Raw genomic sequence first — 20,372 nt, 5'->3', positions numbered from 1 at the left:
TAACTATGAACCATTTACTTAAAGAAAGTTGTAAAATTGCAAATAAAAACAGAATTTTCCTCCACTTTTCAATTTTCTCTAACGTGTTTTGAAGGAAAAAAAAAATCTACTTAAAATAGTACTAAAGCTGAACTGATAATGTGCAGTGGTTGCATAAAACAACAGGTGTTGCTGGTGTGTTTTCAGAGAAGAAAAGCAACACATGGAAAACATTTAAAACCCATTACATTAGAGTCGTAAACTGTCATGTAACAGAAGCATTCTGATTGCTGGTTCAATACAAACACAAGTTTCAGACAAAATAGGACAATTTCTGAATTAAAAGCTCCCTTTCCATCAATTTTCCGCATGTAAATCTGTAAATGTAACCATAAAAAGCCAAATAACAAACACATATGATATTTTAAAACTCAAAATGCACATTTCACTTAACGACGACCCAGAAGAAGAGCTGTTGAATATAGTCATTTCCAACGATGAGATTATCTTATTCATTTTGCAACATTTTTCTGTTGGATAATAAATTAAGGGACAAAACAAAAAAATCTGAAGCACATGGGAATCGGTCTTAAAATATACGTTTAAATGTAGTTAAACATAAAGGTGAAAGTAAAACATTTTATATTTAAAATGACTCTACAAATACCTGACATAATATTGTAGTTCCCCAGTTAGAAGATAAAAATAAGTAAACAGCACATGATTCAGACAAACCCTTTTACAGATATCAAAATAACTTAAACACAATTTGTTTTGCTCAAAATAGCTAAAAAGTAAAATGTTCTATGCTTAATTAATTAATATGACTATAATAAATATCTGACACTAAACACACTAAACACACATTTTTTCAATTTAGTTTTAAAACAGGTAGATCTTTTTTACACAATGGTTCTGTTTCAAGATTATTTATTTATTTAGATTTGAAATAGCTGATTTGATATTGCGCTTCTCATGGATTACCACTAGAGGGCTCTAACGCTGGTCTCACTACCTAGAATCTTCTGGCAAACACTGTTAATGTCGGTTCTTGCCGTTTTAATTATTTGTATTAAAGCTTATGTTTGACGTATTCGATTTATAATAGAAAGGAAACTATAATAATAAATGTCAGATAATAAATGTCAAAGTTTTGACGTTAAAAATTGGACATCTATACAGCATATATTTTTTAGACAATTATTAGAAATTTTACATTTCTCAATTTCATAACGTTTAGCAGTCCATTATAAAATGTACAAATATAAACGGGACATCTGCACCAAATATTACATATAAAACATTTATCTAATTGTATTTTATAGATACAATTGTATATATTTTTCTTCATATTTCAGGCAGAGCAGATTTGTTCTTGATTCTTTTCAGTAAATTGTTAATGTCAAGTATTTCGTGATATAATCCAACCTTTTAAACTGGGATGCTTTGGATTAAATTCACCATTTTAAACACTGTTTAATTGCTTCATTTTAGGCTAGAGAACAAATAATAAACTTTTTTCACTACTGTGTTTTCTTTTTTCTAGACCACAGTAAAAACAAATCCTCATATTTTGCAATGGCTTTGAAGAGTGCATGGAAAATACCTTATTTGCCTTTTTTGACAGGGTATCAAAATACGCCAAAACACTGATGTACATCATGATTAATGACGTCAGTGTAAATCCGTCTCAACGGATGTCGAAGCAGCTAACGTGAAACAACTTCAGCTACAACACGGTTCGGCGCTGTTCTTCCTAGAATAAGGTAATGACCCTTCCAACTTGTTCCTATCTCCTTGTATGCAGCGAACGAAGAAAACAATTATCTCTACTTGTTTTCCAAGTCGGTTTTTATTCTCACATCTTTGGCGTTTAGTTTCTATATCCAGAATGGCGACGCTAGCTAGCCTTGTAGCTAACGACAGCTAGCTTTCAACGATTGGGTTCACAGTTAAAACGCAGCGACGTCTTGAAGTTGCCTTGGCGGCTGACCACTAACACGCCCCGTCCTTCCTCAGTCGTATGAAGGAACCTGAAATAAACCTGTTTTTAACCAGACGTTTAGCCTCTGAAAGCGACGTTCCTGTTGGCTAGCACGTATGTTAACTGACAAAGATGTAGCCAGTTTGTTTTGACTAAATTATCCACTTTAGTGTTAAATCAATGCGGACTTCCGCTTACATATATTATGTAACTAAGTTATTCATGGTGTTGCAAGTAGCTTTGACACGGATTATCTCCGAACAGCCTACATTTTGATTTTACGATACTATTTAGGGGTTTTTTTTGTTCAAACTAATAAAAGTCTTGCTAAGTAAGGTATTTCAATTATACAAACATTTATTTTTAATAATATACGCATAGCACTTAGATACGGAGTTAAAGGTAATGGTGTAAACATACTGAAATGGACATAAACAACTTTGTCAAATTGGATTATTTTTATATAGAGTCTGACGTTTGAGGGCAGTTCAACAGCTGTGTTGTTCTCCAACCTTAAGTGTATGAACAGTAGCATATAATCCCTCTGTAATTGTTACTTTATAGCGTGAAATTTGCACTCATGTTAAATATTTAGTTTAACAGTTTTCAATTTGCATGAATTTATCCACAATATTTGTTTTATTTTATATGTAAAAGGCACACAGAACTAGCCAATGACTTGTGACGGAGTTTCTTGCACACACGTACTGCTGCTAACCCCAGACATCACAAACATCAATTTGGAGAAAATTTAGTTTAAGAAATAAATAAAATAAAAGATAAAAACCATAAAAAATCTGAATTTACTGAGAGAGATTATTATTTGTGACTTCTTCAATTACACCAACAAATTGTGACAGGCCTACACTTAACCCCTGCATATATTATTTAGCTTGAGAGAGACGAGTACTTTCTGGTGAAACTTGAGATAAAAGATTTCATGTTTTATTCCTCAGCAGTAAACCCGACCCACACAGCTTTGATTGCCGTCAAAGTATCCGAGCCATCTGTGAGCCTAGATCTCCGGCCAGTATGTCCAGTGACCCTCCCCCTCCGTACCCCGGAGGTCCCAGTGCCCCCCTCATTGAGGAAAAGAATGGGCAACCTGGTAATGAATGGAAACTTGCAAGGGTGTGCTGAATGTTGATGAGTATTTTAGTTTAGTTCTATGTATGAAATAATAACTTCTAGTGAGTGATCCTTTATTTTGCTCTGTTTTGAATATACACAAAGAATGTTTAAACATTGGTTGTCATATGGTTTTGGTATTAATTTTCAATTCTTTGTAATATGAAATATCTTTCAGTATTTCTCTGATCTCTGTGAAGTATTTGCTTGACTTTTGTTGATCAGATCATTTTATTTTGTGTATATTTTAGAAACAGTAAGAACTACTCAGCCACAAGGACAGCCCCTACTTCCAGATTATGGCCCTCCCCCTTATGAAGGTCCACAGCCAGGCTTCCTACCACCACATGTTCCAGGAGAAGGACCCATGCCCATGCCCATGCCAATGCCTCCACCAATGCAAGGTGCCACATTTTGTCCTGAAATATCAATAACTTCTTGTTTCTGTGTTTCTGCTTCTTTTAATCGTTCAGTCTAGCACCAGACTCCCCTGGAAATTCTGTGACTACAGATATTTAGTGTCTCTGAAGTATGTCAGAATCCATTCACATTTAGCTGTGACTTCAGTTTTATTTTACTGGCACAATCAGTTGTGTAACCACAGCATTTCACACAACTCACAAATTCATTATATTCCTACTTTAAGTTAATTTTTGTTTGTTTGTTTGCTTGTTTTGTTTTTGTGTTCTCCGTGATCCTTCCAATCAGTTTTTTTATGTTAATACTTTTATTCCTGAATGCAATCTTTGCAGGTATGGCCTACCCACCACCTCCAAGTCACTTTGCTCATCCAATGCCTCCACCAATGCAAGGTGCAGCAGCCTTTCCGCTAATATCAGTAAATACTGATCATCATACCGTCTTTGTGTGTATTTGGGTGAAAAACTGTCAGTGGAGGTGTTTACTTTTATTTGGCTCAGCCTTTAAAAAACATCATTGGTTATCCATTTTGCCGTTTTTATTTTGATACTCTGTAAAGTTTCTTTGTGTATCCATATTTTTCTGTGTTGGTGTTGTCACTAGCCTCAGTTTTATTTTATTCACACATTAATGTGTAACCACGTCATCCAAAAGCATCATCAAATTCTTTCCCTGAATATAATTTCCGTTTCCTCTACAAGGTTAGACCATTCCGTACTTAAAGTTGTTTTTTTTAACGCTTTAATTGATTCTTTTTCTGCAGGTGGGCCATACCCACCGCCACCAGGTCACTTCGGTCAGCCAGTTCCTGGACAGATGGGTCCGGGTCCCAGTCACTTTGTCCACGTGGGAAGTCACACGGCGACTGTCCTGGCTCCTCCGGGTGCAGCCACCACTGTGACGGTACTGCAGGGCGAAATGTTCCAGACGTCGCCGGTGCAGACCGTGTGTCCGCACTGTCAGCAGGCCATCATCACCCGCATCTCTCATGATGTCGGGCTCATGAACACACTCTTCTGCCTCTTCTGTTTCTTTGTAGGGTAAGTTCAAAGTGTTAACTATTGGATGAAAGAGTTACGGCATTGATAACCAGTCTCAGCCATAATTTAAAAGTAAAGTTTAATCTTAAGTAGCAATTTTTGGTCAGTAGAAGATGCACTTTAGACATATTAACAGATCCGACCCTCTAAAATTGCTTAAACTGTTATGAGAAATGTGATCATATTTACAGTGGGGGAAAAACTGAAATCTGTGGGTTTAAAGAGTATCACACAAAATATTTAGTTTGCAAACTTCTCATCTGTTGTGCAGATGTGGAGCATGTTTCCGCAATCTTCCATTTGGCTCCTTAAAGTTACATCAGAAGCTCTCTTGCTATTTTCTTGGAATCTCGAAAAATGTGGAGACAAGTGCTGATTCTTTAATTTTTTTACTGAACTGAAATATCCTCTTCATCATTTCAGTCATGATTAAACTCGTCTGCAGGTGTTTGATTTTGTTGTATTTTTTTCTTCTTCTTTGCTCCCAGGTGTGACCTCGGCTGCTGCTTGATTCCCTGTCTAATTGATGACCTCAAGGATGTGACACACACCTGTCCTAACTGTAAGGGCTACATCTACACATACAAGCGCATCTGCTAACCACCGACAGTGTTTCGCCACAGAGCCATGTATGTGCACACACTTAAAACTCTCAGCTCCCCCTGCTGGTAGAGACAGCAGCTTCCGCCTCTTGCCCCATTTTTGCATAGTGTTGTCCCCTTCTTATCGTAAATAAAGTTGTCTCATCAACCCACAGGATAATTGCTGTATAGATCTTCCACATTCTTCTAAAATATTTAAACAAGGATTTAAAATGTACAAAACCTCTGAACTTATGAAGGACATTAAAAGAACCAGGAACTAAAAAGCTGCAGTTACACAGACTGCTGCAAGCCTACAGACATTTTTTATCTTATGCATGTGAAATAAAAGAAAAAAAATCAAGTTAGCCTCATTTAGAAAAAACTGTGAAATTGCTTATTTTATTTGAATTCTTATGTTAATGTTACTCAAACTGTGAGTTAGTGCTTCTTTTTTGTCTCATCTTAAAATAACATTTCCCAGCATTTATGTTAACTAACCCAATTTTGTCTGTATATCATATTTTCCTCATGTATATTTTTCTTGTTTCCACTGGTTTAATGATACCCAATTACAAATTTAAACTGCTATTTATATTACATGCTGTATTTATTTTTGTTCAGTCACTAAATGTTCAGTGACTTGCTGCTTTTCTGTTGGCTCTCTGTCCATTTTGTGTCTCGTTTTAATAAACTTAACATTTGCACTTTATTTTAAAATCCACTGCTAACCCTTTTGTTGTGAGAATATAAAGAAAAACATTATTGGGCTTTTAACTGAATGAATCTGACTGTATGTGCACTAATTGAAAACATGTTGAAGGTGGCAGATGTGTTTTTGTCACTGATTTAAAAAAACTGCATGACATCTTAGTAAATGACTTCACGATGGCAGGATGCACTTAAGTTGTAGATTCAAAATAATCTAAAATAGGACATGTTAAGAAAAATGTTGAGCAAATTCAACAATGGCTCATATTCTTTAAGACTAGGTGCATTGCTCAGATGCATGTTAGATGACATACTTTTAAGCTTCAATTAAGATTAAAAATATTATTGCAATTCAACTTCCACTGAATTGTCTGCCGCCAGTAAATGATCAGCATACCTTCACTGCATGCCCAATCCTTTGTTCACTAATGCCTAGCAAGAGTTAATTTGCTTGATTTTTACTTTAAAAGAAGTAATTCTGCTGATTAGCTCTCTGACTAAATGTGCAACTGACTTTTTTGTTTTGATTGACAAATCAGTGTAAAACTTTTGAGCTGAAGGATTGAAGCAAAATGTTCTTATTGTGAAAACTGCATTGCTATACTGTGTGTGATAATGTACAACAATGTAAGACAGTTTAACTGTTGTACACAGGTAATATTTTATCAATAAAAGTCATGAAGAAATCTCTTATCTTGAAGATGCATGATGTCTGACAAGTGACTGTTGCATAAATGACATTTATTTTTGGGGAAAGGTAATTTTTCAAAAGACAAAGCGGAATCTGAAAATAAGTTGAACTTTTTGCATTACACAGCCGTCAATCTCTCCATCTATGTCCACACTGTGCGTTGCAGCATTTGTAGAAAGTTGTCATCGGCTCGTCTGCTGATCTGGTCTGGATCTGCATGAAATAAGCCCGGGGATGCTCACACTTTGGACACTTTTCTGTACAGAAAAACGGATGAAAATTATCAGCCTAGAATAAGATTTTTAGTCATAAACATCACATTTTCCCTAATTTCCACACTTTAGTCGGCATGACTGATACCCTAAAATGCACAACACAAGAGAAAAGCGTATAATGTTTTGATTATAAAACCATGTAAATGAAATTTAAACATTCCCCCCAAAAATGCTCCATACTGTATCTTTAATGTAAAGCACCACTTTCATACTCATAGAAAAGATAACTAATCTTTGTTGTGAAAATTTAAGCCCTGCATTTGGATACTCAACTGAGAATCCAGGAGACACGTCGTTGAGTGTCACAAATAAAAGCATAAAGCTAAAGACGCTCACTCAATCCTCCTCTCATTCACCCAACTACCGACAGAGCTGGAGGATGATCACCAGGGCAACAGGCTCTTGTGTGCTGCTTACTTAATGCAGCTTGTAATTGGGGAAAATATATCAGATAAAATATTTTGTATAGTGACCTCAGTATGAACCGTCATGTTGTATTTCACCTGATTTTATCATCAAACTGTGAAAGACATTGCAGTTTGGTGTCATAGTAGTTTAAATGTGTACAGCCATTGTAAACAATGTACAGAAACAAGCAGACACCGTTATCAGTCATAACTTTGCATAAACTGTAGTTCTGAGCACAACAACACAAGAGCTGATAAACATGTAGAACCTGTATTTACTTAATCAGTGTGGAGACATCAGCACGTACAGGTCATTCCACGGTTGTTGACCAAGTGGTGTTCAAAGTCAATCCTCAAGTAGTGGTATTATACAGTTTTTAGATTGTTTTCCTGGTCCGAAACACTTTAACACTAAATGCTTCATTATTATTACCAGACCCATGCATTACTTGACATACAAAGGTTGTGATTCGAGCATTAAAGTAAGAATTTAATGGTTGATTTTCACTGGGTGTAAAAGTAAACCAGCACAGGAATATCTCTTCAGTGAACAAGTGTGAGTCAAAGCAGGTCTGTAAACATGATGGGTGTGAAACACCCATAACTGTCTAAACGCCATCTTGTCTACTAGTTACAGTGTTTCCCCAACCCTGCTCCTCAAGGTCCACTGCTCTGCATGTTTCAGGTGTTTTTCGCCTGAAACATGCATCTGATTCCACTTGATGGCTGATTAACAGGCCTTTCCTGTACTGCAATCATGTACATCAGGTGTGTTAAAGCAGAGAACCATCTAAACATGCAGGCAATGTACCTTAAGGATCTGAGTATTTGTTGTTTTGGTAAAATGGCTTTCATCGATTCTGATCATTTCACATGAAACAAGCAGCTGACCGAATGTAAAAAGATAAAACTAATTTCACACAATACAATACAACGATCTAACACTGATTTAACATGGTTGTTTATAGTAATCAAAGAGTAAATTTTAGCTAAAAAAAACCCCCTTAAGTTGCGTTGTTTTCACCTTGTATTTCAAGTATGAAATATAAGCTTTACATTACTAAAAATAATGATAAAATAATGCACTATAGTCCGTGGTGTTTTTATATATTTGAACGTAATTTTAGTTTCAACATGCAGAACAGACTTGTTTGAGACGATGAGAGGCAATAGTCACCTGCAGTTGAATCCACGTTCTCCCACGCTGCAGCGCCACCAAGGACATCATCCACCTCTTTTAGCTTGGGATACTTTCTGTTATTTACCTGCGAAGGTACAAGGGGGGGCATTTAACTCGAAGAATGTCGTAACACGAGAAGAAACAGCAACGCCAATTCCCACATAGCGCGGGTTAAAACGTTTCGTGTTACCTTTCTGGTGATGTTGTGTACATATGGACAAGTGTTACAAGCGAATCTCATACATCTTTGTCCTTCTTCGACGATTAAAACATTCCCACATGTGGGGCAAAACAGTAGCATGCTGACATGACACAAAAAGAGTCAATTTAAAGAGAAATCAAGTCGTTTAGACCATTTGGTGCTACCTGTCTGCTGCTTTTCATAGCGGAAGTGCAACAAATAAAACTAGTCGATAGGAAACACTGAGAAGAAAGTGATGTCCTGTTAAAAACAAACTACACTGAAACTGTATAATCTTTTATGATCTACAGTAACTTTTAGGAAGTTGAATAAAGCAAAATGTAATTTCATTTTGTTTATATACTTTATTTTTATTGAGTGGAACTTTGTGTGATGAGCCTCATTATCCCACCGGACATATATTTTGCGCGTTCCACATAAGAGAAGGCAACTCGCTCTTGTGAGATAATATTTAATTTATTGTTTTCGTTTATGTTCAGATAAAATTAGGCTTGCTGATGTTTGCTGTCTTGTTTTAGTAGCTTTTAATGGAGGTGGAACAGAATCTAAGCACTGGAGGTGAGAGGGGGATTGTTCTTCAGGATGAGGAGGTGAAAAAGGAGGAAGACGAGGAACCAGCTGCTGATACAGAGGAGGAAGATGAAGATGCTCTCCCGCATTCAGAGATCCTGGATATCTTCGAGGAGGGACTGGCTCGACTTGTGCAGGACCCTTTACTCTGTGATTTGCCGATACAGGTTGGCAGTAATTTATTTATTTATTTTTTGTTGTTGTAGTTGTTTGTTTGAGATTGAACTTCTGTAACTTAAGCCGTTCCGATATATTCTTTTCAGAGAAAGGATGGCTTCTTATGTAAGCCCTTCCAAATCAGTCATACCTCTCATGTGTTTTTCTAATTGTACTGTCTCAAACATGAACAATTCACATGCAAAACGAGCCAGCTGTTTCTTTTCTTTTCTTTTTTATACAAGTTTTTAGTAAAATTCAGAACCTTCTTATTTTTTGACTGCAAGATTTTAAATTAGTTAGAACACATTTGGACTCCCCATGTTATTCAAATTTGCATCTAATATAGACTACATTTATTAATTAAAATTATGATTATGTGAGAGTCAGATTGCTTTCTAATTGCCTTTCAAAGGATTCGAGAAGCTCTTGCATTTCATTAACACTTCAAGACTTGTCCAACCTTTTAGCTGAACAGCGCTGTGTAAAAACACGCCCTCTAACTTCTTTAGTAATAGAATAAACTCAAATATTCTTAAAGATTTATTCTTTGACAGTGTGTTTTGCATGAATATTCAACCCAGCGATGAATTTCTGGGTTGAAAAATTATAGATCCTCAATATTTGAAAATCATACAATAGTGATGTTATTGGTAAATATTGTGATGATTATATCAGTTGTGATAGATTCACATGTTGTATGTTTTCAGCTAATATCTCTTTGGGCAACATTAAATGGTGTTAAATCTGATTCAACTATAGATTCAGCTAAAGAAATGCGACCATACTGTGTCTTTGTGACAGGCTGTGTTTAAAAGTTCTTAAAATGAAATTTAGGATGAATTTGTTGCTAAATATATCAGTACTCTCAAAATCAACTCATCTTCATACATATCTATAACAAAAAAAAAAGAAACAAATACTCTGCAGGTGTAAGAAATCATCAAATGACTAATTTTTGCATTTTATTTTTCTTGCAACACCTACTGTTGCAAGAAAACAGAACTCACTTTGCGAGCTTGAATGTATTGACAGTCTCATTTTACATATTATTTTTATATAATTTCCTATTTTTAGTTTAGTTATTGCTGCACACAATGACATGGAGCTGCTTGACAACAGTACCCCAGTGGTGTTGTTTTCCTAATTTTGTCTAAAAATGAAGAAGTCAAGTTGATTCTCACAGTTGAAGAACAACCAATTGAAGATTTTCTTAGATCTAAAAGCATATCTTTAAACCCTTAGGTCAGAAACGCCTCCTTAATTTTTGGTTTTAAATGCTCATTGAAGAAACTTGTCTTTATTTTTTTAGGTGACCCTGGAAGAGGTGAATTCCCAGATTGCCTTGGAATATGGCCAGGCGATGACTGTGAAGGTTTTAAAAGCAGATGGTGAAATAATGCGTCAGTGTTTGTTTAATTTTTGGTGATCAGCGCTTTGCTTTTCTCTTCACTTCGTCTGATCTTGTTGTTACTGCAGACAAGTGATAATAATTTGTCTGTCTGGTTGAAAACAGCCATTGTGGTTGTCCAGAATGCTACAGTCCTCGATCTTAAGAAGGCCATTTGCAGATTTATGGAGTTGAAACAGCAGCGAGAAGGCGGCGTGAAACATGTTAGCTGGTAGGAGCATTCACGAACACAAGAAAATAAATTAAGATCTGTTCGTAGCTCTACAACTGTTCCTCTTTTATTTCTCAGGAGATATGTTTGGAGAACCTACCATCTTGTATTTCAAGGCGAGAAACTTGAAGATGACACAATGAGGCTCAAAGAGTGAGTGCTTATCCTTTCACCTTAGTGCTTAATGCACCTAAATCTTAACATCAAAACTGTCTGAATATTTTTTTTTTTTCTGTTTTGGAAATGTTTATCTTTAGTTATGGGATCAGGAACAGAGATGAAGTGACATTTATGAAGAGACTCAGGAAGAAGTGATTCAGCATGCTTGGAGAATAAACACAATTTCCTGCAGTGTCCCAGTTTCTTCTTTAAAATAATTAAAATCTTGTTTTAATCTTTTTTTTGTATAAATGTTTCTTTGTCTTGTATCTATTAGCTTTAAAATGTGCCTCTGTTGTAACGTACATGTAATTACAATGAATAAGATTTTTGTAGAAGTGCTTTGTGAAAATGAAAATGTTTCAGTATTTTTACTTTGTCTGTGCCTACATAAATGCTTCCATCTGAGCCAGACTGCAGCAGTTTGCAAAAATGGGAGTAATAAACACCGCCCAAATGATTTGAATATTTCCTGACAGATGGGAACAATATCCTCTTGTTCAGCTTATATGGATTTTACCTGTGAATGACATAGCAGAGGCAGCAAAAGCAAGGTAATATCAGAGTTTTTCACAGTTGTATTTATTAATTTGTAATAATATGTGACATTTAAAGTGGTGGAATGGGTTTAAAGTGGTGGAATGGGTTTTGTCACGATTTGCTTTTTATGTACTGTGACAAAACTAAACAGATATCTTTAATAGACGTTTTCAGTTTTGAGGATACTGTTTATTTTTATGTAGCCACTCAGCTAATTTAAGTATAATCTTTTTGATATAATTTTACTGTTGGTGTATTTTGCTGATTTGGTGAAAAACTTTGTTGATCATTGTCAGAGACAACATAACAGACTTTGGGCAGCTGTAGGTTTTTCATGTGAAAACTTGTTCTAGCATAATTCAGATGGAATAAAAGTGAAACAATTTATTCTCTGCATTACGTTACAGCAAGTCTGTCTAAACTTTGAGGGATGAAAAAAGAAACCATAACAGAGTTATCTATTCAGTATACACATTTTATGACATCAGTTGTATTTTTGGAAAATTGAGACCTAATGATAAAGCTAAAGTGCTTTAAAATGGTTTTGCGCCTTTACAGATTTCTTGTTGTTGGTCTTCTGTCACAATTGACTGTTTATGACAATTAAATTTTACTATCATGCTAACTTGGATAAGTACAAAAAAGTTTAAAATGGTGGTTGCACTAATTAAGGGGAACAAAGCTATCTGAATCAACCAGGACCTATGTGGAAAATGTAACCATCCACCTTTAGACTGTGACTCAACTGTGAGTAATCACAATTAATTTAAAAGCTGAGTTTCATAATGAGCCTCTTCCAGTCCTGATTACTACCAAGCTTGTAAATGAAGTAGGATAAAAGATCTCAAAGTCAACACATCCCATCCCAAGCTAGTCTATCAACTAGTAAATGTTACAAAGCTATTTCTACGAATAGAAAAAAACATGCAGCTCTGATGAATCTTCCCAGGAGTGGCTTGACTATTAATATTACTCCAAAACCACCCCACCCTTGAATTTGAATGATATGCAATAACCAAATAAGTCAGGAAGTCTACATCTAAATGGCAGAATGCAAGAAACATTTTTAAGTGGCCCAATGTAAGCCTACAACCACATCTGATTAAGGTCCTGTGGCCTATTTCACCTGAAGACCTTCCAGCTTGGCTCAATTAAAACAAATCTACAAATAAGGGTGGGACAAAAGTCCTCCACAGTGTTGCAAAACAGTCTTATTGCAAATGTTTGATAGCAGTTGTTGCTGCCAAAAGTGGCACTATCAGATACGGCTGAGGGATAATACTGATTTTATTGATAAATCAAATTTTAAGATTTTTTTTTTTTTTTTTTGAAAAAGTTGGATTTTTTTTTTTTCACCTATGTGCACTCTTTGGATTTCTGTAGTTCAGAATGGTGTCCGACTTCCCACAGCCTACTATATTGTTTCACAGCTCATGTTTAGTTGAATTCAGATAAACTCCCAGAAGGGATGATCGAAATTAAGTTTTTGGAATTTTAATTAATTATTATGATTTCTTTTTGAGACAATAAAGTGAGAAAAAAAATCAACTAAAATTGAAAATTAGATTGCTTCGAAATAAAACAAAGTAAGATTCTATTGTAATCCATATTATCCAGCCCTACCAGTTATTGGTGTTAGGAAGCTATTATTTATTTATGTAGGGACAGGTTGGTTTGGACAGCTTTATTTCATTTGGATAGATTTACTCATATTTTACATGCAAAACAAAGAAAGCCAAAATGATAGCAAAATCATTGTGTAAACGTTTGGCATTGCTCAGCTTGTCTGCAAACTTTTCAGCTGCTGCCATGACCTCTTCACAAAATGAGGTGGAGACAATATCAGAAAAACTGAAAGACATTTCACTGAAAGAGGGACAGCTTGAAGACAGAAAGAAAATCTTGATGGTATTCCAGGAGCTAAGGAATCGGGCTGAATTTGGAGAAACAGGTGACATCAATGGATTCCCAGCAAATAAATCATAAAACGTCCTTGACATTATGCAATCTGTGTATATTTATTTGTTTTTTTTCCTATCAGAAGAGTCGGCTGCTACCCAACAAGAGATCAATTCTATTGACAATAAATTGAAAGAACTCAGGATAAAGAAGGCTGAACTGCAAAAGAACTGTAACAATATTGATGCAAAAAATGAGAGAACCAAGAACGGTGAGCACAAATTACTTTTTCGTTTGACCAACAGTGAATTCTTCATGCTAGAGGCTCGTCACTGAAGTTCTCTCTTTCAGATATTAAGCACGAGTCCAACCAGCAGCTTGACGCTAGCGCTTCTAAAGTCTTCTTTGTCGAACCTCCTCCTTCTTTTCCCGGTAAGCCACCAAACCACACAAACCTGTATTGTAAGAGGCTGCAAAACGAGGCACTGTGGACAACTGTCACACCTCACATTATCTATGTGCAGATTGGAATTTTAGATGACAGAGACTACAATTTTATTCTGAATTTAGTTCTTGTAAAGAGTAAAGGAAAGAGATTTGATTGTGTACACATTCTTCTTTCAGCCCCTGCCGTGATTCTGGATATTGGAAAACTTCCTACACAACCAACGAGGACACAGTGCCCAGAGTGCATGGAGTTTGTCACCACGGAGACTTTCACTTCTGTCAGCAGCGTGACCTGGCTTGTTTGCTTTATGTCAGCTATGATGGGGTATGAACTCTCCCTCCCATTTGGTTTGGCGGTAAAATATTTGCCTAACGACACAGTTACACCTTGTTGTACCTGTTTCTGTTTGCTCGGCTGCTTCCAGGTTTGTTGTTATCAGCTGGTTTTGTTTCCGCTCTCCCATTTTGCAGCTGCGTGGCTGGTTGCTGCCTCCTTCCTTTCTGCATGGACAGGTTCAAGACCACCACGCATAGATGTCCAAAGTGTCGGTCGAAAATCACAATCATCAAAAAGCTCTGAGAGGAGAAGCTGAAGCTGAGAAAAAACGCTGGACCAGCAACTGCTGGTGTTTTAGTAACTGCTGAGAGGATCTGCTGAAGAGTTTGTTTAGCAACATCGTCCTCTCTTACGCTGAAAATCCACGCCTAAGGATTTATGTTTGTGAACTTAAAAATTAAATCTTGGCTGAATGGATTTAATGAAGCACATCTCAATAGGTATAGCTGTGACTTGCATGTAAATATGTATTATAATAGATCTATAAAATGTATGAAATCTACCTTTTCAATTTTAAACTACCTGTGAAATTCTACTAATCTTAAAGTAGTTCTTTAGGAGGATTGTGATGCTGGGGGCCTTTTATCGCCTCTTCAAAAGGATCAAATCTTGTCTTTGAAAGATCAGAATATTTTAAATAGAAATCTGGTGGACTCTGGCAGGAAACTGAAAATACACCAAAAGATGAAAGAACCCAGGACTCTGAATGACAAGAAAGATTTTGCAACTGAAAATGATCTGGAGTCTTTTTTTTTTCTGTATTCCTTAACCTTGTGAAACGCTATAGGAGAATATGCAATGGTGGGTTGTACAAAGTCCTGACAGCAGTACAAAACAAGTGGGGGTGTGGGAATGTTTCATTCGCTGAACAAATGTACTCAAATTAAAGTACCGGTAGTTTTTTTTTCTAGAATTAAAAACCATAAATTCTCATGTAAAAAGAAATGAAAATATTTTAAAGCTTTTCATACATCTTTGCCAGGTGCGACATTAAATGTGTCTGGCAATGAATATGCATGTAGGGAGCTGTTCAATAAAGAAGCATAAGAACAGATTTTCCTTAAGCAGACTATTTAATTACTGAAACCTTTAAAGTTAGTGTTTTTTTTTGTGTTTTGTTTTGTTTTTTTGCACAAAGGCTGAAAATCCCAAGACATTTTTGTATTTGCCAAAAAAAGGAACTGTAATATTTTTTTTTATAAAAAAACAACATAAATACATCATACAACATAAACAGAATGATTGTAATGTTTTTGGTATTGAGTTACATCGGTCTTGTGAAATCTTATTCCTCCTTCCAGCATGTAACCCCCTCTTTCTTCTGAAGGTGACAGATTTGGGATTAAGTAGCTGACTTAAAACAAAGAAATATTGTGAGATTTTCTTTAGCATCAAATGGTTCTTTGTCAAAGACATTCCAGATATCTTCCAGAGAAGTCTGAGAGTCGATACATAGCAAATTAAAATACCACAGAAACGAATGTCTAACATTTCCTCGTCCAACACATCCACACATACCAAATGCTGCCTATAATAGCACACACTGTTGCCAGCAGATGTTACGGGAATCCACTCTTACTTTAATGGAAGAAGCCTATCTCATTATTCTGACAATGACACACCACTGAATGTTTAATAATAAAACTAAATAAAATAAAGCTAGCTAGCTGATAAAAAGTCAGTCTGACCAATTTCAAACCAGCAAATTATGTTAAATGCTGCCCAACAGATGATTCATGTAAGACTCCTTCTTTGAATTGCAGAGTGTATTAATGTGTGCTGACTTACAGGATGGGTGAAGAGATGTTTGCAGAGTATTTTGTAATAAACACTTGAGTTGATGTTGTTCTGGGTTTCTGGCTCTCTGCAAGCCAATCAAACTTTCACTACTTTGGTTAAATATCAGATTTATGCCTCTTGACTTGCATGGAAACCATGATCATGCGGCTTATGTGTTTACAATCTGTTTTGATAGTGATAATCATTCCTAGACAGGGTGGAGTAAACAACACAGCAGCAAAAGCAATGCGTGTCCATCTGTAACCAGGATTTGTGTAGTTTTCTTTACTCCTATGTGCGCGGAGACAATTCTTACTGCAATATTCTTTACTGAGGCTTCAGAACACAGAGAAGTTGTGAAAAATATAGAAAAATCAGCTGGATGACTTGAGATGGAAATCTTTTACGTGTCAGTACCATTTTCATTTTCTCCCCACAAAAAAGTTACAGCTTTTAAAGTTCATTAACTTTTGTATTAAAAAAAAGGATGAAGTCCACATATTGCCTTTAAAATCATTCAATCCCAGTTCAAGTTCAGTTCATGAGAGTCCAGGAAGTCAGGCACTGATATGTCCAAAGGGTTAATCCCCTCCGAAGGCACAGAAAGGGTGAGATCGAGCCAATCCATGCTGTCCACAGAAGTGCTTTGCAGGTTCACACCAGAAGGTGGCAGGTTTTCACTGAAGTTCATCTCCATCTCAACCAAAGGTGAGCTTAACTCCTCCATCAGCTTCAGTCTTTGAGCCTCTGTGTCCCCCAGAAGGGTTTCCAGGTTGTTTCCTGTCGAGCTGAGCGGCGCTCCAGGCAGCTGGGCCACCTGCACCAAAGGTGGAGGACGGGTCAGAGCCGTGTTGATGGGAAGGGTGGTAACGCTAGCTGTCACAGGGAGAGGCTTTTCCATGCTGGGAGGATCCTGTCTGATGAGAGGGGAGATCTCTGAAAAAACAAGAGAACGACACGGTGAGAGGAAATCCTCACTTATCTTCCCAGTTAAACTAGTCCAAAAATGTGGCTAAAGCATCGCTCACCTCCACTTTCAATCAACACATCAAACAGGTCATCCATCTCCTGGCTCGCTGCAGTGGGACACTTTAAAGAAATAGAGTTATTTAATATAGGAATGATTTTTAATAACAGTTTTAAGCGATGAACTTGCATTTGATTTGCACCTGAGCAGCTGTTAACATGCTGCGTGTCTGTTTTACTGCATCCTCATAGCGAGGTGGGTCTTTAGTCTTTGATGCCTGGTTTGTGAAGGTTGTTTGCTGCAAAATAACAGCAGATAAGAAAGCAGCTATTTAACAGGAACAGTAGATTAAAAAAAAGCAACAAAACAACTATTGAACAGGATTGTGGTGCAAAAGGAAACTTGCCGTCTTTCTACATATTGAATATCAAAACCCCATATTAAGTGCTAGTAAAGCTATACAAATAAATCCATAAACACCTGTAAAACAATAACTTGCATTAGGAAACACCACAAAGACTCAGTGAATATATTTCACCCTTCCTATGAGTACTTCTGGGGGAGCTTGCTGAGAGGTAGGACTATTGCATCCAGACACCAGGAATGTATCAAGTACATTTTGCCCCTCAACATCCATTCCCCACGTCCGTCGAAAACATTAAACAGCCTAGCATTAATGTACAGATATAAATAGTGTCTGAAAAGTGAATTATAAACAAGTTACTATTGTCTATGTGGCAGAAACAGACAATAGTAACCTTTAGCTTAGATAAAAAAAAATTTAGAAAAAGATTTGGACTACCTTTGTAGAACTTTTTTCAACTAAAAAATTTGTCACTTTACTTGTGAAACTGCTGAGTTCAATCTACACCGACATGCTGGTCTCATATTTTCCAACTCATTTGATTTTTGTAGCCGAAATGATTACAGTGGTCTGTTAAAGCTGATTGCAGCTGTAAGCACAAGGAAGCTGCATTTTCCACTGCAGCACACAAATGACTGGTAACTTAACCTGTGGTTTAACTGGCAGCACAGACTAAAAACATGCCTCTATATTTATGCAGCCTGACGTGTGAATTGTTGGCACTAGCTGGAACATGTTTCAAACCCACAAAGCACTGCAAAGTGTGGTGACAAAGACTAAGAAGACCAAGGAAGACAGAACAAGACAGACTGAACCCAGCAGAGTGTACGTACTTTCACCTTTGCCAGATGCGGGGTTTGAGTGAGGCATTGCTGTAGTTCTCCTGGTTTCTGTGGCTCAAATCCAGAGGCTGGGATGCGGCCTGGAGCTGTGCTCTTAACAGTAGTGTGTAATTTAACGCCTTTGGCAGGGAGCTCGACGGTGACTGCTGAGCCAGGAGAGGATGTGGGCAGGAGGACCTGGGCAGGCTGCGGGTTTTCACTGTTTGTGTTGGTCCGCTGACCAATGGCAAACTGATCTGGGCTGGTTACGTGGCTGTGATCTGAAGATTCCTCCTGCTTGATCTGCACATGCAGACCAGGTGAGCTGCAGGACACCGAGCAGTTTGACAGATTCCTGTTTTCCTCTTTTATCTGGATTGGCAACGACGAGTTAGGATGAGGTGGAGAGTCACTCTGCTGGCTTCTTTTCTCCACCTCCAATTGCATCTTTAGCTCCTCAACTAGCTTCTGCTCCTGCTCCAGCTTCCTCATTAGCTCCTCTATCTGACGCTCCTTCTCATGCAGCCGTTTGTCTTTTTCAGAGTCCTTCTCAGTGAACGTTGCATCTGTGGGGCCCTCTTCATATGGCAGTCCTTTTAAGGGGCTTGTGCAAAGCGCAGCATTAGACAAACTCTCTGAAACTGACTTTGCATGAATGTCTTTCATATTACCATCTTCAATTCCCAATTTGGAAACTTTGGAAGCAATGAGGGAAACAGGCGGTGTCAAATGAATGTTTTCAGCCTGCGAGTTTGCTGCAGAGGCCCCTGACTCCATGGCAGCAATACGCTGGCTCTTAGTGCTCTCGTGATGCAGCTTCAGTCTCTCTATTAGATCTGTCTTAGTCCCGGAAACAGGCAGTGATCTGAGTTTCAGCTCCATTTTCAGCTCGGCAACCTGTAAATTAAGAATACGGTTCATCTTTTAGATGCTGAATGCTTTCTCTGGTGTGTATGGGACTGACAGAGCCAGGCGGTGTCACCTTCATCTCATCGATATTAGCTGGTAACTGATCCGATTTTGTGCTGGCATGGTGGAACTGCACAGGAGTCGATGGCGAGCTTCCTCGGAGCACAAGAGCCGAGCAGCTGGTCTGCATCTCAGCCGTGGATATGCTGCACCAAAATGGGAAATAAAGGGAGTGGGAAAGAAAGAGAGACACCATTTTTCAGTTGTCTCTCTATGGAAAACTGCATGCAGAATGTGATGAGACAAAGATCAGCTGTGGTCAAGTGTGACAGATGACTTTTTTAAAGAATGAACTGCTGAGTGGCGCCATACTTCAGCGTGACAGGTACAATGGTCTGGCAGTTGTACTTCTGCTGCTGCTGGGTTAGGATCTGGAGCTGGAGGAACTGCTGCTGCTGCTGCAGGAGACGGGCGTAAGAGGAATCCATTGGCACGTCACTGACCTCCTGCTTCTGGTCAGGGGGGATGTACTGATGATATTTGAGTTTTTTCACCCGTGGCTTGGGCTCTTTGTTCTTTTTGCTGCGGCTTTTGTCCGTGGCTAGCTTCGCCAAAGTTTGCTGCAGAATGTAACGCACAAAAACAGGTCAGACAAAGCTGCAGAACACCATGCGGATGGATATTTAATCTCTGTGAGTGATCTTAGTCCAGTTCAGGAGAAATGGAGTTTGCTGTGGCCATAGCAAAGTTAGACTGAATACTGTTTTTCTTATAGCTTTTAGTGTTAAGATAGAGGAATGCTCTGACGTCTCAAGACAGGATGAGAAAACAGGTAGTAAAAAGATGACATATTGTTTTAACACTGTCTCTGAAATTATATGAAAATGTCCTGGCATGCCTGCAAGTTGTGTTGAAGACAAGAAACCAGATACTTTGCGTGAAGTAAGCCAGCATACAGCCTTCAATTTATCAAATTTACTCCCCTTTCATTTCCTAAGGAAGTCAGTTCTTCTTGGAGATCACAGTATAATATAATTTAGATAAATGCACGCTTTTCGCATCGCTCCTTTTAGCTTTGATTTTACAATTTCATTGAGAAAGACCAGCCTGTAGTTGTCAGATTTAGACAACAATAGAACTAAAACATGTTAAATGTGTTGCTCTCTGACCTGCGTTTGACTTGACGGCTGATTTTTTATCCGCC

General features: G+C 37.5%; 5 protein-coding genes across 13 annotated transcripts in view; 3 read left to right on the top strand and 2 right to left on the bottom strand.

Annotated features, from left to right (window-relative positions):
- Positions 1–1,613: 1,613 nt before the first annotated feature.
- cdip1 (cell death-inducing p53 target 1) lies at positions 1,614–6,530 on the top strand. Of its 3 annotated transcripts, XM_028042244.1 has the most exons (6): positions 1,614–1,745; positions 2,920–3,071; positions 3,343–3,495; positions 3,844–3,903; positions 4,275–4,551; positions 5,040–6,530. In XM_028042244.1, exons 2-6 carry the CDS (start codon positions 2,996–2,998, stop codon positions 5,149–5,151), a joined length of 678 nt encoding a protein of 225 aa, XP_027898045.1. In that variant the 5' UTR covers positions 1,614–1,745; positions 2,920–2,995; the 3' UTR covers positions 5,152–6,530. The 3 variants fall into 3 exon arrangements, with proteins under 3 accessions (XP_027898045.1, XP_027898046.1, XP_027898047.1); XM_028042245.1 differs by lacking the exon at positions 3,844–3,903; XM_028042246.1 differs by lacking the exon at positions 1,614–1,745 and having other exon boundaries at positions 2,969–3,094.
- Positions 6,531–6,567: 37 nt separating this feature from the next.
- Positions 6,568–8,824, bottom strand: polr3k (polymerase (RNA) III (DNA directed) polypeptide K). The gene is made up of 3 exons (XM_028042255.1): positions 8,587–8,824; positions 8,394–8,481; positions 6,568–6,791 (listed from the first exon to the last, which is right to left on the bottom strand). The coding sequence occupies exons 1-3, from the start codon at positions 8,695–8,697 to the stop codon at positions 6,664–6,666; spliced, it is 327 nt and encodes a 108-aa protein (XP_027898056.1). The 5' UTR covers positions 8,698–8,824; the 3' UTR covers positions 6,568–6,663.
- Positions 7,742–13,596, top strand: snrnp25 (small nuclear ribonucleoprotein 25). 3 transcript variants are annotated; one of them, XM_028042254.1, is made up of 6 exons: positions 7,742–7,984; positions 9,117–9,335; positions 10,637–10,727; positions 10,841–10,946; positions 11,025–11,099; positions 11,204–13,596. In XM_028042254.1, the coding sequence occupies exons 2-6, from the start codon at positions 9,126–9,128 to the stop codon at positions 11,259–11,261; spliced, it is 540 nt and encodes a 179-aa protein (XP_027898055.1). In that variant the 5' UTR covers positions 7,742–7,984; positions 9,117–9,125; the 3' UTR covers positions 11,262–13,596. The 3 variants fall into 3 exon arrangements, with proteins under 3 accessions (XP_027898055.1, XP_027898054.1, XP_027898053.1); XM_028042253.1 differs by lacking the exon at positions 7,742–7,984 and adding an exon at positions 8,949–9,037 and having other exon boundaries at positions 9,120–9,335; XM_028042252.1 differs by lacking the exon at positions 7,742–7,984 and adding an exon at positions 8,961–9,037.
- On the top strand, positions 11,280–15,379 carry LOC114159957 (lipopolysaccharide-induced tumor necrosis factor-alpha factor homolog). 3 transcript variants are annotated; one of them, XM_028042251.1, is made up of 6 exons: positions 11,280–11,659; positions 13,447–13,596; positions 13,687–13,815; positions 13,896–13,976; positions 14,169–14,316; positions 14,463–15,379. In XM_028042251.1, the coding sequence occupies exons 2-6, from the start codon at positions 13,455–13,457 to the stop codon at positions 14,569–14,571; spliced, it is 609 nt and encodes a 202-aa protein (XP_027898052.1). In that variant the 5' UTR covers positions 11,280–11,659; positions 13,447–13,454; the 3' UTR covers positions 14,572–15,379. The 3 variants fall into 3 exon arrangements, with proteins under 3 accessions (XP_027898052.1, XP_027898051.1, XP_027898048.1); XM_028042250.1 differs by having other exon boundaries at positions 11,280–13,596; positions 13,690–13,815; XM_028042247.1 differs by having other exon boundaries at positions 11,280–13,596.
- Positions 15,380–15,512: 133 nt separating this feature from the next.
- mrtfbb (myocardin related transcription factor Bb) overlaps positions 15,513–20,372 on the bottom strand; it is a 64,568-nt gene continuing 59,708 nt past the window's right edge. For 2 of the 3 annotated variants that reach the window (XM_028042236.1, XM_028042237.1), the window contains 7 exons: positions 19,541–19,788; positions 19,242–19,374; positions 18,272–19,156; positions 17,613–17,720; positions 17,277–17,372; positions 17,136–17,196; positions 15,513–17,043 (listed from right to left, as the gene is read on the bottom strand). In XM_028042236.1, the coding sequence (XP_027898037.1) occupies positions 16,625–17,043; positions 17,136–17,196; positions 17,277–17,372; positions 17,613–17,720; positions 18,272–19,156; positions 19,242–19,374; positions 19,541–19,788 (1,950 nt within the window). In that variant the 3' untranslated portion in view covers positions 15,513–16,624. The remainder of the gene's footprint in view (positions 17,044–17,135; positions 17,197–17,276; positions 17,373–17,612; positions 17,721–18,271; positions 19,157–19,241; positions 19,375–19,540; positions 19,789–20,372) is intronic. The other variant, XM_028042238.1, reaches the window with a different exon arrangement.

Source organism: Xiphophorus couchianus, chromosome 16, assembly GCF_001444195.1.
Source record: "Xiphophorus couchianus chromosome 16, X_couchianus-1.0, whole genome shotgun sequence".
NCBI classification, from domain to species: Eukaryota; Metazoa; Chordata; class Actinopteri; order Cyprinodontiformes; family Poeciliidae; genus Xiphophorus; species Xiphophorus couchianus.
The sequence above is the reverse complement of the archived record's forward strand: the minus strand, read 5'-3'. Positions and strand labels throughout refer to the sequence as shown.